Source organism: Nicotiana attenuata, chromosome 6 (genome assembly GCF_001879085.1).
Source record: "Nicotiana attenuata strain UT chromosome 6, NIATTr2, whole genome shotgun sequence".
Classification (NCBI taxonomy): Eukaryota; Viridiplantae; Streptophyta; class Magnoliopsida; order Solanales; family Solanaceae; genus Nicotiana; species Nicotiana attenuata.
Genome location: NC_031994.1, coordinates 491,566 through 507,871, shown reverse-complemented (window position 1 = coordinate 507,871; position 16,306 = coordinate 491,566). Strand labels below are relative to the sequence as shown.

General features: G+C 41.4%; 1 protein-coding gene across 1 annotated transcript; it reads right to left on the bottom strand.

Annotated features, from left to right (window-relative positions):
- On the bottom strand, nt 5,388–6,557 carry LOC109228143. The gene has a single exon (XM_019393322.1). It carries the CDS (start codon nt 6,405–6,407, stop codon nt 5,607–5,609), a length of 801 nt encoding a protein of 266 aa, XP_019248867.1. The 5' UTR covers nt 6,408–6,557; the 3' UTR covers nt 5,388–5,606.

Here is a 16,306-nt window from a genome sequence, read left to right as displayed (position 1 = left end):
TCTAACCTACTTTCTTTCAATTACCCATTACATTTCATGAGTTTTCAACCAAAAATCTAGGATTTTCATGGTGGAAATTGGGGGTTTGTGTAGAATTAGGGACTTTTGTAAAATTGGAATTTAGACCTTGAGGTCGGATTTCGAAACAAATTACATAATCGGGCTCGGGGGTGAATGGGCAAATGGATTTTGGTCCGAACCTCGAATTTTGACCAAGAGGGCCAGGGGTCGATTTTTAACTTTTAGGGGGAAAGTTTGGGAAACCTAAATTTACGCATTGTAGTCGATTCCTTTAGCAATATTTGATGTTATTGATTTAATTGTGGCTAGATACGAGTAGTTTTGAGGCGAATTCTAGGGGAAAGGCCCCGGTAGAGCTTTGAGTTGACTGCGGAGTGAGGTAAGTGTTGTGTCTAACCTTGACTTCATAGGAACCCTCGGACTATGTGTTATGTGATTTGCATGTAAGCCGCGTATATGCGTGTTTTTCCTTGATTTATCGCTTTTCCTTAATTGTTTTCTACCCCGTCTTAACTGTTATATGTTCTAAATACTTTCCATGCTTAATTGCTACTTGCTAATCAATGTCTTCTCCTGATAATAATGTTAGCTCTTCTATAGTTTCATGATTCCCTGTTATTTACTTAAATTGACTTACTTGCACCTTTTATAATTGTCAATTGCGGGATTGGTCTCGATGTGTAGTATTACTCGTGTAGATTTCTTTAATGTACAAGTCTCATTTGGTTCTGTTTGGTGTTTATTGACCGTAAAGGCTTGTGGTAGGACTATTGATTTGATTGTGCTTTGAGTATTTGGTACTGATATGGTGGGATCGGGCTGCACGCCGCAACAGGTGTAATAAGGGTGGATTGTTATAGTGGAATAAGGGTGAATATGTTCTATACGGTGGGATCGGGTTGCACGCCGCAACAGGTGGAATAAGGATGGATTGATATGGTGAGATAAGGGTGATTTATGATACTGTGTTGATATACGGTGGGATCGGGTTGCGCGTCGCAACATATTTATATATATTATCTCTGTTATTGATGTTATTTCGGTAGAATGAGGGAGGATATGTGTTTTTTGGTGGGATTGGATTGCGCTCCGCAACAACCTATATGTTTCTGTTTCTTGAGTTGTGTTAGTTTTCCGGTATTTGCATTGAACTGTTAAAGATTGGGAATTCTGTACTTCGTTGGGTTTGTCGCACCCTTTTTTTTAACCTCACTAACCCTTTAAAATAAATAAAGTGATTTTGAAGCTCAAAAAGGGTTTCAATTATGAAAAGTGACAAAATTGTGTTCAAAAGGATTTTTCAGAGTCGTCACCTGACATTTGGTTTCTGTGTGTCAGGTCACCGTTTTTAGAAATGATTTTTCTTTTTAAAACACTTTGGACTCAAAAACTAAGTTAGCACCAGAGATTCAAGGTAAGGGGGTTCATTTGACTCAGGGAGAAGGTGTTAGGCACTCCTCGAGTCTCGTAACTAGTACGGTTGCCTACTCAATCTAGATGGCTTTTTAAAATATTCGAATTGAGGTAAAAACACACAAGAAAAAACACAAAAAGGCCAGGGTTGTCCCTACCTAAATAAAAGACAAATAAAAATAAAAATAAAAATAAAATACTACACTATGCTTCCTTCATAAGCTCGTCACGGCCTCCAGAATATTTGCAAAGTACTTCGGGGCATTCCCCGGATAATATAGTCGACTAAACGGAAAACCTCTCGCCTCAACAAAACAAAAACATAAACGCCCTAAAGGTTTGCCTACCCAAATGTGATCGGCCTAAGCATGCTCCTAGCGGTTATGGAAGAACAGTAGAAATCAAATAAACTAAAATAAATGAATGAAGGTCCGTTCATGCTAATTATATTTTAATTCTGTTTAAACCCAAATCCCACGGACTAACAAACAATTCTTTTCATTATCTAATTCCATTGGTGTGGGAACTCACGTCGAATATCAACAAATAAAGAAACTCAAGGCGTAAACTGGTAGTCAAGCAACAGTACAACCAAAACCAATTAATTTATCTAGATGCTAACTTCGAACAATCAACCATTAAAGAAAATAGTAAACAATACGGTAATAGGCTTAGATGAAGCTCAGACAACTTAAAGGAACCAAAATTCAAGACACATAGCTAAGAAAGAACCAGACCAATAAGACTAAACAAATTGAATTAAGATTTAGAATATTTACCAAAATAATATATAGGCTATGCCAATATGCTGACGCTACTCCAACTGATTAAGAGCCAGTTCATTCCAGTTAAAAGATATCGTTCTGAATAAACAATTAAACTTTCTTATAAATTAAATGTTTTCATGATCATTAAATTCCAGCAACTCTATGATCAAATTCAATAAATCACACCTAAATTGAATACTACGACTTCGTGAACATGCTGACCTTTTCTCCTGGAAATTGACAGTGAACTTAAACATGCGCGAGGAATACTAACCAACAGGAAGCTAAAGAATAAATGATAAGAAATGGCATTATAATCTTGTAGTAAAATTCAATAGTAAGATTATTGAAGTTCAGAAATAGTACTATAATCTTTTCACCTTCTATAATATCCCACGAAGCGAAGTTAAATTCAAACTGAGAATCCCGATTATCAAGTTAAACCCTAAATTGAGATTCGACCTTTTTAAAATGAAGCTTAATGAATCCATAAACAAAATGAGATTGTCATATAGATGACCAACTAAAATTTCGGAAACAACATGTCTCAAACCAAGAATGTAAAACATACTTTAACAAGATATGAGAATGAAATTCAGAGAAAAAGCCAGCAATACATTTAAACCACACATCAAAACATGAGGGAAAAAAGGGAAAAGAAGCAGAGCTGAGCGCGCAAAACTTTTAGTTAAATTTTACTTGGGATCAAATATAAGTGAATCTGAAGAGAACATCAGTCAAAGAACAGAAATCGCACGCTCGAACCCCGGACAGAACTCGAATCGGCACCTCGACTCAACCCTAGAACTTTTGCTGCCTCCTTTTCTCTGAAGTAACTAGATAAAATATCAATTAGATAAATAAAAGAAAATATTTTTTGTAATTTTTATTTTTGTGATAAAATAAAGTAAAAGAGTCAAAACTAGTTAAAATAACGATATTAGACCTAAACAAAATATTTAAACGCAAAAATTTGTAAAATCTCGGGGAGGGTCAAAAATTACATGTCTATAGGGTTATTCTTGAGACCGCGGTTATCATTTTGAGTTAACTGTTAAATTTTGTTCAGTATCTCTATTATTCTATCATTATTATATACACTGCGTACAGGTTATAGTGTAGGTGGCCCGCCTTAGCCTCGTCACTACTTCGTCGAGGTTAGGCTTGGCACTTACCAGTACATGGGGTCGGTTGTACTGATACTACACTGTACACATTATGCAGATTTCGGAGTCGGTCCCAGCGGCGGCTACTAGATAGCTCTGATTAGACAGCCTACAGAGACTTGAGGTACAACTGTTCAGCGCCCGCAGCTCCTGAAATCCCCTTCTTGTGTTTATTTAGATGTGTAACTTCTTTTCAAGAAAGCTTTAAAACTTCTATTTTCACAACCGGACGTCCGAACCATGTCAAACCAACTCCATTTCTCACCAAATTTCACAAACAAGTCTTAAATATTATAACGGACCTGTACCGGGCTCCAGAACTAAAATACGGATATGATATCAACAAGGCCAAACATAAATCAAATTCTTAAAATCATTAGACTTTCAAACTTTAATCATTAGACCAGCTGGGTCGCCTGCTCTTACCTGGGACCAATTCTCTCAGCTATTTCTTGAGAAGTTCCTTCATGTCACTCAGAGAGAGAGCTGTCGTAGGCAGTTCGAGCGACTTCAGCAAGGCAGTATGACCGTCACCCAGTATGAGACCCGCTTTGTGGTCTTAGCCCGTCATGCTATTCTTCTGCTTCCTACCGAGAGAGAGGGTGAGGAGGTTTATTGAGGGACTCGCTCATCCTACCAAGTTGTAGATGGCCAAGAAGACAGGGAGTGAGATTTCCTTTGAGACAGGCTATCAATGTCGCCAGGAGGATCGAGGATGTTCTTTCACAGGAGAGAGGGCAGGGGTCAGATAACAGGCCTCATCATTCAGGTGGTTTTAGTGGTGCCTCGTCTGGAGGCAGGGGTACTTTAGGTATGGGCCATATCAGTCAGCGCTTCAGGCATCCCACAATGCTTCAGGGAGTCGTGGTCTTTATGTACCTCATTCTAGGCAGCCAGCCTACAGTGCACCGCCAGCTCCTATCAGTGCACCTCCTATTAAGAGTTACTACCGTGGTCATCCGGTCCGTTCGAGCCAGTCTCAGTTTCAGCAGCCATAGCACCAGGATGGATGTTGTGAGTGTGGTGGTTTTGGGCATATCAAGAGGACTTGTCCGAGATTATTAGGTGGCACGTCACAACAAATAATTTTTTTTTGAATTACGATAGGTGTTCGGGCCAACTTAGACACACCTTTAACATTTGCGTTGATACTTGCTATCTTTCACTAACATAAATATCAGATAGGAATTAGGTTGATGGAGAAGAAAGCACAAAGTTTTTTTTGTGTCTATGTGATATTTACACTTTTGATTTCTTGTATATAGTTTTTACCCACTTTGTTAATCGATAAGCCACAACCAATGCAGTAAATAAAAGTGAACAAAGGGAGTAATTTTCTATGTAGTATAATTTTTATACCACATTCAAACGTGGGATAATAATCCGGGATTGGCTATGTCTAGATAAAACAAGATAAATGATAAAATTGTCCTTCTGCAAAGCCTTTTTCACAATAATTAAGAAGATTAAGGTTGAAATTGAACACGAAAGTTCATCCAAATTTATCCAATTTAAAATAGAACACATGTTTCAGATCATATAATGTACAATATATCCCAAAAATAGTGAAGTAAACCAAACAAATCAGAAGTACCAACTAATTCAGGGATATAATTTCTATATTACATCCCAACATAATTTTTCGTGTATTCGAGGTTCATGAAAAGTTATGCTGGGATTAGTTATGATGAGATTAGTTATATTGGGATAGTTATATGTTGTAATTAGTTATATTAAGATTAGTTATATCGGGATAGTTATATTGTGATTAGTTATCCTAGTATTATTTCTAATTGACTGTTTGGTATGTTGTATTAGGATTAGTAACCAAACGAGGGATAAGACGATATTAAATTTTTATCCCAGGATTATTTTTACTTATCCCTCGTACCAAAAAACCCCTAATAGATATAGTCAAACTAAGCCTTTTAGTTCTAAGATGGGTGAGAAAGGAATAACAGAAGGGAAAATGGCAATACATGCAACAAAAGTAAGCTTATAAGACAAAATAACAAAAATCTTAGGCAAAGTAACATTTGCAAAAACCTCCCATATTTTCATCACTATATATATTACTATACATATCTATTGTAACAAGCCAGCAATATGGAGGAGGGCCTAAGAACTTGGGGGGTACTATGTATATGCTTTTCTTAAAAACATAAAAAGGAAAAAAAAAAAAAAAAAAAGAGTTTACAAAGGGAGAGAGCAAAAACTAGTACATGAACTAATTGATAGGCTATGATTCATAAGAATCAACAGCTGAAAACTCTTCTTCCCTCAACAATCTCTGTTGTCTTGCTATGAAATTCTCAACAGTTTTCCTGAATTCGTCACTGCTCATCTCGTCCTCTGGATATGAGGCAATTGTTATCGTCATAGTTGGTTTTACACTGTCAGTATTTGTAACTTTCCGACATCCTACTGTAGCTGACCGGATCAATTCTCTTCTAGGTTTTTTCTCATCTTGGGACAAACTTATAGAGTTCTCCGAGTGGCTACGATGAATTTTCTTTACTAGTTGTCTTTCCACCAAAATACTCTGTTTCCTCTGTTTCTTGCTCTGTTCACAACAAGTATCTTTTAACAAAATGCTCTGTTTCCTTTGTTTTTTGCTCTGTTCACAACAAGTATCTTGTACCAAAATGCTCTGTTTCCTCTGTTTTTTGCTCTGATCACAATAAGTCTCTTTGTTTATTGAACATTTTTGCTTGTACTCATGGTACAAATCGATTTTAACGTTGTCTGTCGAAACATCTTTAGCAGATGACTGTCCTGATTTCAAGAAGAGGATGATAACAATCACGTTTCCAAGAACGAAGACGAATCGGGGACTAATAAGGGTGACACCAAGTCCCTTGAAATACTCTGTCGAGAACTTGAAATCGAGTGGCAATTGAGTGGAAAATCTTGAGATTATGACCAAAAATATGCAGAATTCGATGAATCGAAACAAAGTTGTCATTCTTTGACGCTTTTTATACTTCAGTATAGCGTTTGCTTTCTCCGTTTTGATGTTGTCGAAATTCAAGGATTCCATGTGTTTGTTTTTCACTCGAATCACAAGTTATTTTTGTTTGTAACAATGTTCAAGTTGAAGAGAAAAGTGTGAAAAGAAGTAGAAGAAAGCAGAGCAATTGGTCTTTTTTTTTTTTTCTTTTTATGTTTGCTTTGAAATTGTGGGGATTTTAGAGGCAACCTTGGAGTATATATAGGCAATATAGAAGTATATATTCTTTATATACTTCTTTCTTTCTTTTTTACTGGTTGCTTTAGGCATATTGTAAAGTATAAAGTCGATGGCTTATTCAATTTGGAATACTTAATGTCACACCTTATCCCACCTTAACCTGATTTGCTTTACACTGTCAACGAAACATGATATAAATTTAATCTAACATTTTATTCTACCTTAACCCACTTACCAAACGACCCCTAAGAATGTAAAATGCTCTTTACCAAGAGTTTTATATTTTCAAGGTTCGAAATTTGAAACCTTTGATTAAGGTTGAAAGGATCACTACCAGTCTGTTAGAGGCACGTGGAGTGTATACATACACACACAGATATATAATTGATGTATTTAATTGAATTCGTCATTTTCGACACGAAGTATTAATATAATGTAAAAATTGCTGAAATTTTGATAAATATTAAATTTTAAATTTATAAAATTAAAATTGTAATGGATTTTAATGGTAAAAATCCAACCCACCAACTTTGTATCTTGATACACCTCTGTAGTCTACCGCACCCATGGTGATCCTTTTATTTTTTGGGGGTCCCATTTTGTGTTAATTATTGAAAATAGATTCTTGTCATTTCACTTTTGCACGCTTGGTGTTTGGTATTTGTATTTGAACTCGAATAAATTTGGATTCGCATAAAAAAAAAAAAAAAACTTACATTATGGGTACATAAGAGACTTATTCGGTCATGTCTAGAATAATGATAGACTTTTGGTATGTAACAGTACCTTATTCCATTGCATCTGTTGTAGTTGGGCACAGCAAATCAATACCAAACTGCAACTTTGAAGAACTCATACTGTTTGGTACAAGTGGATAATTATTTCGAATATGGTATAGCATTTCCAACTCTATTATTTGGATAAGGAATGATTCTTGATTCTAATCAGACACATTAGTGATGGACCCTAATGTTTGTTTTCATTTAAATTAAGAAACATAGAATTAAAAACACAACAAAGTGTGAAAGTCCTATATCGACTATCCTATAATAATTATAATACTAATAATGCTTTGCACTAAATAGCCACTTGATGCATAGGCTATGTCCTCGAATCTTGCCAGCATTACACTGGTGGACATGGATTAGACAAAGAATAATCCTTTATCTAAAAATTGTACTGTATAAGAAAGGAAAATAGAAGAAATTTCGACTGGTACAGATAATCTTGGATGGGACTTTTACCAATGCTATTAAAATTTGAAATAATGGTGATGTTCGTTTTTTTTTCTCTCTTTTGTTGCTCTACTCCAAAGTACAATCAATCTCGCATAAAATAACGCAATATTTGCGCGTAATTTATATGGCCAACCAACATTATATATGAGTAACTAATTATACGAAATTTATTTTTTGGTATGGTAAACCAAATGACTCCGTAGTGCTTTTTTATTTTATTTTTTATATTGGAAGTATTCTTTGTTCTCTTACTACTTTTGTTTGCTCAAAAGTTATCACATACCTTATGAGTATAAAGCAATATAAATAAATCACGGAAAAATCATAGCAAACCGTAATAATCCGTTGGACCAAATGAAGGAAACGAAAATAAGTACTCAGAGTTAGGAGGAGAAACATTAAGATTCTTTATTGATAATGTTGATTTGGCCTGCCTCTCCATGAAGAGGTTCAGAGCCTTACAATGGTGTTTTTCTCTCTCACAATATGGGTATCATTGTGTTTTTTCTCTCTCCCCCAGATAGTGACCGAGAAGCAGCCCCCTTTCTAGGGTTTTGTATTTATAGCTGTGAGCTTCGTGAGCTGGCAATAAGTGGTCGTGACCACGTTGGGATTTCGCCTTCATGGTGGCGGATGGGCCGTGGCCTTGTTGATCGAATCAGATGAGGGTTGAATATCGTTAATTCTGAGTGGTCGTGCCACTAATTAATCATGAATTAGCTTAAGACGGGATTAGCTTCGTTAATTATTGTGGGGTCGGATTCTGACCCATACAGTTAGTCCCTTCGCTTATTGAGGTCGTGCCTTGGCCGAGCTCGATGAGTGGATTTCATCAACTGTAGTTTGAGAAACTCGGATAGGGAGGTCGACCGTCGCTTCGGTCGAGGGCGAATTCTCTTTGGCAATGGCTCTGAGCCTTGTAGAGTGTTAGTGTTTTGTTATTGTGCTATCAAGTCGTCGTTCGATCGAGGTCGAACTCTCCTCCTTGGCGAGGGCGCTTGACCCTTTAACTTAATTCGAGTGAGGTCGAGCTTTGTGGTGCTCTGATCCTTACGTTTGTTTGGGAGCGTAACCGTCGACCATGGTGGACGGGTCATATGTTGTGCAGCCGAAGGGAGTATGGGTTCACTAGATACATGTTTGGCGACGTCCATCGTTCTGAAGGCGCACGGAACATCCTCTTGGCTTTCATGGGTTGTTGCAACCGTTTCGCAGGTGAGACGCCGGTTGGCGACTGAAGAGCCGCTTCACGAAGCCTGTCATAACGACGCGTGTTTCTGCAGAACCGAATCGGTTTGCGGTTGGTCATATAGTTAATGAAGGCTATTGGGGCTTTTGAAAGCCATTTGTGTTGCTTATAAATAAGGGCTGACCCATACATTTTTATATTCTCATTGTTTGCCAGAGAGAGATTCTGAAGAAGCTTTTCTTCCTGCTAATTCACCTTTATCTTTGTTCTTCGATTTATATAACTTCCGTCTTCGTCCCTCAAACTTTGTTTCATTCTGATTATTGACTCAACAATGGCAGGCAGTTCTTCCCAAAACGTTCTTCCGACGAGTCTTTCGGTTAACTCTCCGGTGACTGAAGGGCCATCTCCGGCAATGGGCGGTGCAGAACTGGTGGAGACTGATGAAGTTCCATCGGTTGACGAGATAGTATCTCTGCCCGGAGGTCCGATGACTGATTTCACCGCCGATAGCGGGGAGGATCAGGTGGATGAAGCCCCATTAATGGGGGAGATTGGGATGGCCCAACTACAGAAACAAGGGGTCATCCCCAGCTAAGCTGACGTCGTTCTTGCTAGAAGCGAGGAGAGGGTCCACACCGACCGCAGGGGATACTGCGTTTTTTACGCCTATCCCTTCAAGTTGGGGTTTAAGCTCCCGCTCCCAATGCTGGTGGTTGATTTCTGTCGTTATTACGGGGTGTGCCCGGGTCAGCTTGCTCCTTCTCTTTACAAATTGCTAGCAATGTTTATCAAATATGCAGAACTGGCCGGTAGGGAGGTCACGCTGCAGCATGTGCTTAGTCTCTACGCTCCCCAGAGGGTTCGCGGTACCATGATTCAAGCGTGCCCTCGTGGGTCGAGGGGCCTTACTGCAAAACTGGATGACGAGGTCGACCCTCGCCCTTTTGAGCACTTCTTCTACATCAGGACTGAACATTTAGTGGCGTGCTCTGCTGGGTTCCCAGAGGCTTGGAATCATGCACGTAAGTTCTTTTGCCGTCGAATTCTTTTTTTTACCCCTCCTTACGTCTTGTGCTCGTAAACGTTAACTCGTGTCAATTTTGTAGCCGAAAAGTTGTCGCCGGCTCCGTTGGCTGGGATTCGTGAGTGGGTTGAGGCCGTGCTCCCCCATACGGTGGGGATCCGCACATGGGCGTCTTTCTGGGAGAGGCATGGCCGTAGGCCTGTGGCAGGTAAAAAATTGATTTCTTCTTCTGTTCCGCTTTGTCTCAACTCTATTCATCAACTTTGTTTTTCTGTGATCAGGGAGGGCACGCCGCGTCAGGGCCCCTCAGTTGGCCTTCCGTCGGTCGGGTGCAATTGCTCGACTTACTGCGGCGCCGGTGTCACGCCCAATACCGAGGGCGGCATCAGTTGAATCTTCAGTGGTTCCTTCTCCAACACGGGCCGCTCTTCGGGACGAGGGGCCATCGGGGGTTGTGCTCCCTAGAACGGATTCGCCATCAGATGGGGAGGAGGAGAGGCCATTGATAAGGCGTAGGGTCGTGTTCACGCCGGCTCCTCCTGCGGTAATTAATTTGGACTCCCCCCCGGCGGATGCAAAGCGGAGTGTGGCTGCGACGCCTGAACCTGAGAGTGGACACGCAATGGGGGTTGCCCCGATTGGCTTATGCCATGATGATGCCGTCGCTTTGGCGATTCAATTGGTGGTTCCAGTCGCTGCTAATGTTGGTGAGGCAAGCGCTCCTTCGGTGGCTACAGCGGGTGGCTCTACCTCGCTGGTGGCTGAAGGAGGAAGGGATGCTGTAGAAGATGAGTACGAGTTCGAATCCGACTTGGACCCCGACGACGTCCGTATGTTCCGGGAAGGCTTCACCAATTCAGTGGTGCGCGCAGAGGGGCGATCTCGCTTCATCGAGGTTCCCATGGAGTTGAACTTATTTCTCCAAGGGGAAAGCTTGGTGCCGCAGTTTGAGCTGCTATGCTCGGAGGCCGAGAATGCGTCGTTGAGGGGCGTTACGGATATCGGACTGATGAATGAAGTGGCCGTGATGGGCTTGAGGGTATGTACTATTACGTCGGTTTGCTTCTTCTTTGCCTTAGTTTGTTCTTTATCTTAATCGTTGTCTTTGCTTTGCAGTCTTATTTGTTGGAGGTGGAGAGCATCCGTCGAGCCAAAGTCCGCTCGGGGATATTTTTGCGGGCGCTGGAGAAGTATCGCCGCTATCGAGATCAGTGCCGAGAGTTGCGCGTGCGCTTGAGGAATGATCCCCGTAGCCGGGCCTTGGTCGAGGAACTGGCGAGGCGGGAGCTTCAGATGCAGCAAACACTTGGCAGAACGAGTGCTCTCGAGGAGCAGCTCCGCCGGAAGGATGAGGAGCTCGAGGCGGTAAAGAGGGCCGCAGCTGAGTGTGAGCGTCAAGGCCAGGCTAAGGCGGCGGAGGCTACTGCGGCATGGGGCGGGAAAGTGACCGCGTTAGAGGGTGAAGTCGCGGTATTGAAGCTTCAGGTGAGGGATGCCTCGTCGAGGGTTGGGGCGTTGAAGGAGGCTGTCCGCGTGCATGAGTCCCAACGGGCGTTGGAGAGGGCTACTGCGGCCTTTAGAGAAGCGAGTCTCGAGGAGCGATCGGTTTCTTTGAGCAGGACGCCCAAGTCATGGCGGACTGGATCACAGCCTTATAAGAAGAGAATCAGCGCCTACGGGACCAAGCCGCTTCTTCCAGCCAGGCTCGCAAACTTTGGGTCTTTACCGAGGCCCAACGTGATGTACATAAGAATTTGTGGGAGGCCGGCATCGTGACCGAAGCTGCTTTCGAGGGAGCGCGTCAAAAGGCTCGTGAGGCCCGTATCGACTGTGGTTTTGACGCGGCGACGCCAGAGGCTGACGCTGGTGCAGATGGTGGCGCGGATGGTGCCGAGTAAAAAGATATGCATTTTTTCTTGTTTTTCTTTTCTCTTTCCTTGTATTGATCGGCCTTGGCCGGGTGTAAGCGGGGAAGTCCCGCAATTAACTTTGTAGATAAATGAGATCTCCTTTCCGTTATTTGCCTTGTGTCTGTTTTGTACCTCCTCTTTTTCCCCCTTAGTTTTTTCTTTGCATGCGCTTGAAGGGGTGATTTTCCTTCGAGTTCGACTCTTGTAGGCATGTTAGTTTTTAATTGTTGACGACTCTTCTTCTTCGATTCAGGGTGAGCGAGTCGGAGCCGTTGCTTGGCGATAGCGGCACTTAGCCTTAGTCCCAGTTCGGGCGCGGTCGAACTGTCGGCCATGATGACAGAAACGCGGCCTTGTAGTTTGGCGATAGCGGCACTTAGCCTTAGTCCCAGTTCGGGCGCGGTCGAACTGTCGACCGTGATGACAGAAACGCGGCCTTGTAGTTTGACCAGGGCCGGACTTTACGTGTCCCCAATCTTAGTTTGAGTTGGGAGTACTTACTTGAAGAGCGAGGGTGCCTAACCTGTGCCTCGATTCGTTGGAGGTTGGGTTTCGCTGAGTTCAATGATGAAGGCGCTTGGTCCAAGTCCTGGTTCAACTGTGGTTGAACTTGTTAGATTTGAGGACGAAGGCGTCTAGCCTTATGGTTCAAGCGAGGTCGAACTCGTTGGATTTGATGGCGACGGCGCGTGGCCTGAGTTTTGGTTCCACCGTAGCTAAACTTACTAGCGAAGGAGCATGGGCTTGATTTTATGGCGAAGGCGCGTAGCCTGAGTCGTGGTTCAACTGTATTTGAACTTCTTGGCGAAGGCGCATAGCCTGAGTCATGGTTCGATTTTATTTGAACTTCTTGGCGAAGGCGCATAGCCTTGATTTAATGGCGAAGGCGCATAGCCTGAGTCCCAGTTCAACTATTGTTGAACTTGGTTGATTTTGCTGGCGAAGGCGCGTAGCCTGAGTCCCAGTTCAACTGTTGTTGAACTGTCAATTTTGATGGCGAAGGCTCATGGCCTGAGTCATGGTTCAACCGTATTTGAACTTATTGGCGAAGGCGCATAGCCTTGATTCAATGGCGAAGGCGCGTAGCCTGAGTCCCAGTTCAGCTATTGTTGAATTGTCAATTTTGATGGCGAAGGCTCATGGCCTGAGTCATGGTTCAACCGTATTTGAACTTATTGGCGAAGGCGCATAACCTTGATTCAATGGCGAAGGCGCGTAGCCTGAGTCTCAGTTCACCTGTTGAACTTACTGGCGAAGGCGCGTAGCCTGAGTCCCAGTTCAACTGTTGTTGAACTGTCAATTTTGATGGCGAAGGCGCATAGCCTGAGTCTTGGTTCAACCGTATTTGAACTTATTGGCGAAGGCGCATAGCCTTGATTTAATGGTAAAGGCGCATAGCCTGAGTCTTGGTTCAACCGTAGTTGAACTTACTGGCGATGGCGCGTAGCCTGAGTCCCAGTTCAACTGTTGTTGAACTGTCAATTTTGATGGCGAAGGCTCACGGCCTGAGTCATGGTTCAACCGTATTTGAACTTATTGGCGAAGGCGCATAGCCTTGATTTAATGGCGAAGGCGCGTAGCCTGAGTCCCAGTTTACCTGTTGAACTTACTGGAGAAGGCGCGTAGCCTGAGTCCCAGTTCAACTGTTGTTGAAGTGTCAATTTTTATGGCGAAGGCGCATAGCCTGAGTCTTGGTTCAACCGTATTTGAACTTATTGGCGAAGGCGCATAGCCTTGATTTAATGGCGAAGGCGCGTAGCCTGAGTCCCAGTTCACCTGTTGAACTTAGTCGATTTTGATGGCGAAGGCTCATGGCCTCAGTCATGGTACAACCGTATTTGAACTTATTGGCGAAGGCGCATAGCCTTGATTTAATGGCGAAGGCGCATAGCCTGAGTCTTGGTTCAACCGTAGTTGAACTTACTGGCGAAGGCGCGTAGCCTGAGTCCCAGTTCAACTGTTGTTGAACTGTTAATTTTATGGCGAAGGCGCATAGCCTGAGTCTTGGTTCAACCGTAGTTGAACTTCCTGGCGATGGCGCGTAGCCTGGTCTTAGTTGTGGGTATTGAGTGCCGAAGCTCGGTTTTGATTCGAGACCTTGAGCAGCTTATGCGTTGTCCTCCCAATCGGAGTAGATAGGCTGTCTTGAGGAGACTCTTGGCTCAAGATATCTCCGTGTCAGTTTCTGGCCGGAGCTCGTATCAGGGATGCGGTAGATGCCTTAGAGAGATTCTCCCTTAGGAGGGGCTTCTTCTTCTTTTTTTGCACTATCCAAGATCAGAGAGAGAGAGAGAGGACTTGGATATTGACTTGAGATCTTCGAGTTCCCCTTGTCCTACATGCGCTTTGGCTTGTTTGAGCTGGGTTGCTTTTGTTTTCCTTTTCTGGCGTTTCTTCCTTTTTGGTCCAGGGAAGAACTACGCGATTTTGCTAGGAAATCCCTACAGACGGAGCCAAATTGTTTGCTCAAAAGTTATCACATACCTTATGAGTATAAAACAATATAAATAAATCACGGGGAAATCATAGCAAACCGTAATAATTCGTTGGACCAAATAAAGGAAACGAAAATAAGTACTCAGAGTTAGGAGGAGAAACATTAAGATTCTTTATTGATAATGTTGATTTGGCATGCCTCTCCATGAAGAGGTTCAGAGCCTTACAATGGTGTTTTTCTCTCTCACAATATGGGTATCATTGTGTTTTTTCTCTCTCCCCCGGATAGTGACCGAGAAGCAGCCCCCTTTCTAGGGTTTCCTCTCTTGGTATTTATAGCTGTAAACTTCGTGAGCTGGCAATAAGTGGCTGTGACCATGTTGGGATTTCGCCTTCATGGTGGCGGATGGGCCGTGGCCTTGTTGATCGAATCAGATGAAGGTTGAATATCGTTAATTCTAAGTGGTCGTGCCACTGATTAATCATGAATTAGCTTAAGACGGGATTAGCTTCGTTAATTATCGTGGGGTCGGATTCTGACCCATACAATTTTCATCTTATTTTCTTATACTGTCATTTGGTACAATAGTGTGATAAATAAGAATATCTCATGGGGTGAAATATTTCATAAAATTAGCTATCCACCTTCTATATGGGATTGCTAATCCTACTATTTTAATATAAAATTTAGTCCGAAATTAATTAATATTTATACCGAAATATGAAATAAATAGAATCTAAATGACCCCTAAGGCCAGGGGCGGAGCCAATATTGTGGCTACGGGTTCAGCGAACCCAGTAGCTTTGGTTCAATCCATGTATTTGTTTTGAAAAATTCATTAATTAGTTGTAAATTAATAATTTAGAACCCAATAACTTAAAAGGCTTAAAGTACTGAACCCATAAGCTTGAAATTCTATCTCCGCCTCTGCCTAAGGGCGTAAGCTTATCCGTTTGTTGATAGTTGGGACTTATTAACATCCTATTATATTGATTCTGTTCACTTAGTACTAGATTTTCGTTCCATTATTTGGCTACTTTGCTTGAGTATCTTTTTTCCAATGAGCTGACTTGACACTTTAATTTGGACACTTCCAATTATAGATGTTGTTATAGTTAATGTATTTCCAAGTGGCGAAATTATATCCAAGTGTACATATTTTATTGGAAGTCACACCTCCTTCCTTACAAACTAAGAAATTATCATTTGCCACAAACGGTTTTCCTACCTTTTTTCTCTTATAAACTCTCACACGAAAAAATTATCTTTTGATTATGGTGGGCTCATATTGGTCGGATTGTTTTTTTTGTGACAATTTAATAATATAGTAATAAATTGTTTTTTGTTCTTTGGTTTAGTAAAGACCCTCCCATGAAAGTTGGCTATTCCTAAATTATCATCATTTTTAAAAAATATAGCATTATGCTTTTGTGATGGACATATTTACGCTCGGTTTTAACATTAAGGGTGTGCTTGGTATAATGAAAAATATTTTCTGTGAAAAATATTTTCCAGGAAAATATTTTCTTGGAAAACAAGTAGTAAGCTTATTCATTTTCCGGTGTTCGGTACGCAAATTAAGGAAAATGACTTCTTAAGAGTATTCATAAATAATTTAGATATAATAAACATGAAGCCATAAACTTTCAAACCGACAACCTTCCGAGCCCACAAATTTCATAAACTTTCGAACCGTTAAACTTTCAAACCCGCGGAATTTCGAACCCGTAAACTTTATAATTTCTAAACCCGTAAACTTCCAAACACATAAACCTCCGAACTCATAATTTTGAAACTTGTAAAATTTTGAACCTTTAAATCGATAAATAAAAAAAATTAAAACTGAAAAATATATTTGAAAAATATTTTTTCAGGGGGGGGGGGGGGGGGGGGTGGCAGTAAAACGAAAAAAAAAAATAGAAATTTAAATTACAAATTTTTTTTTTGT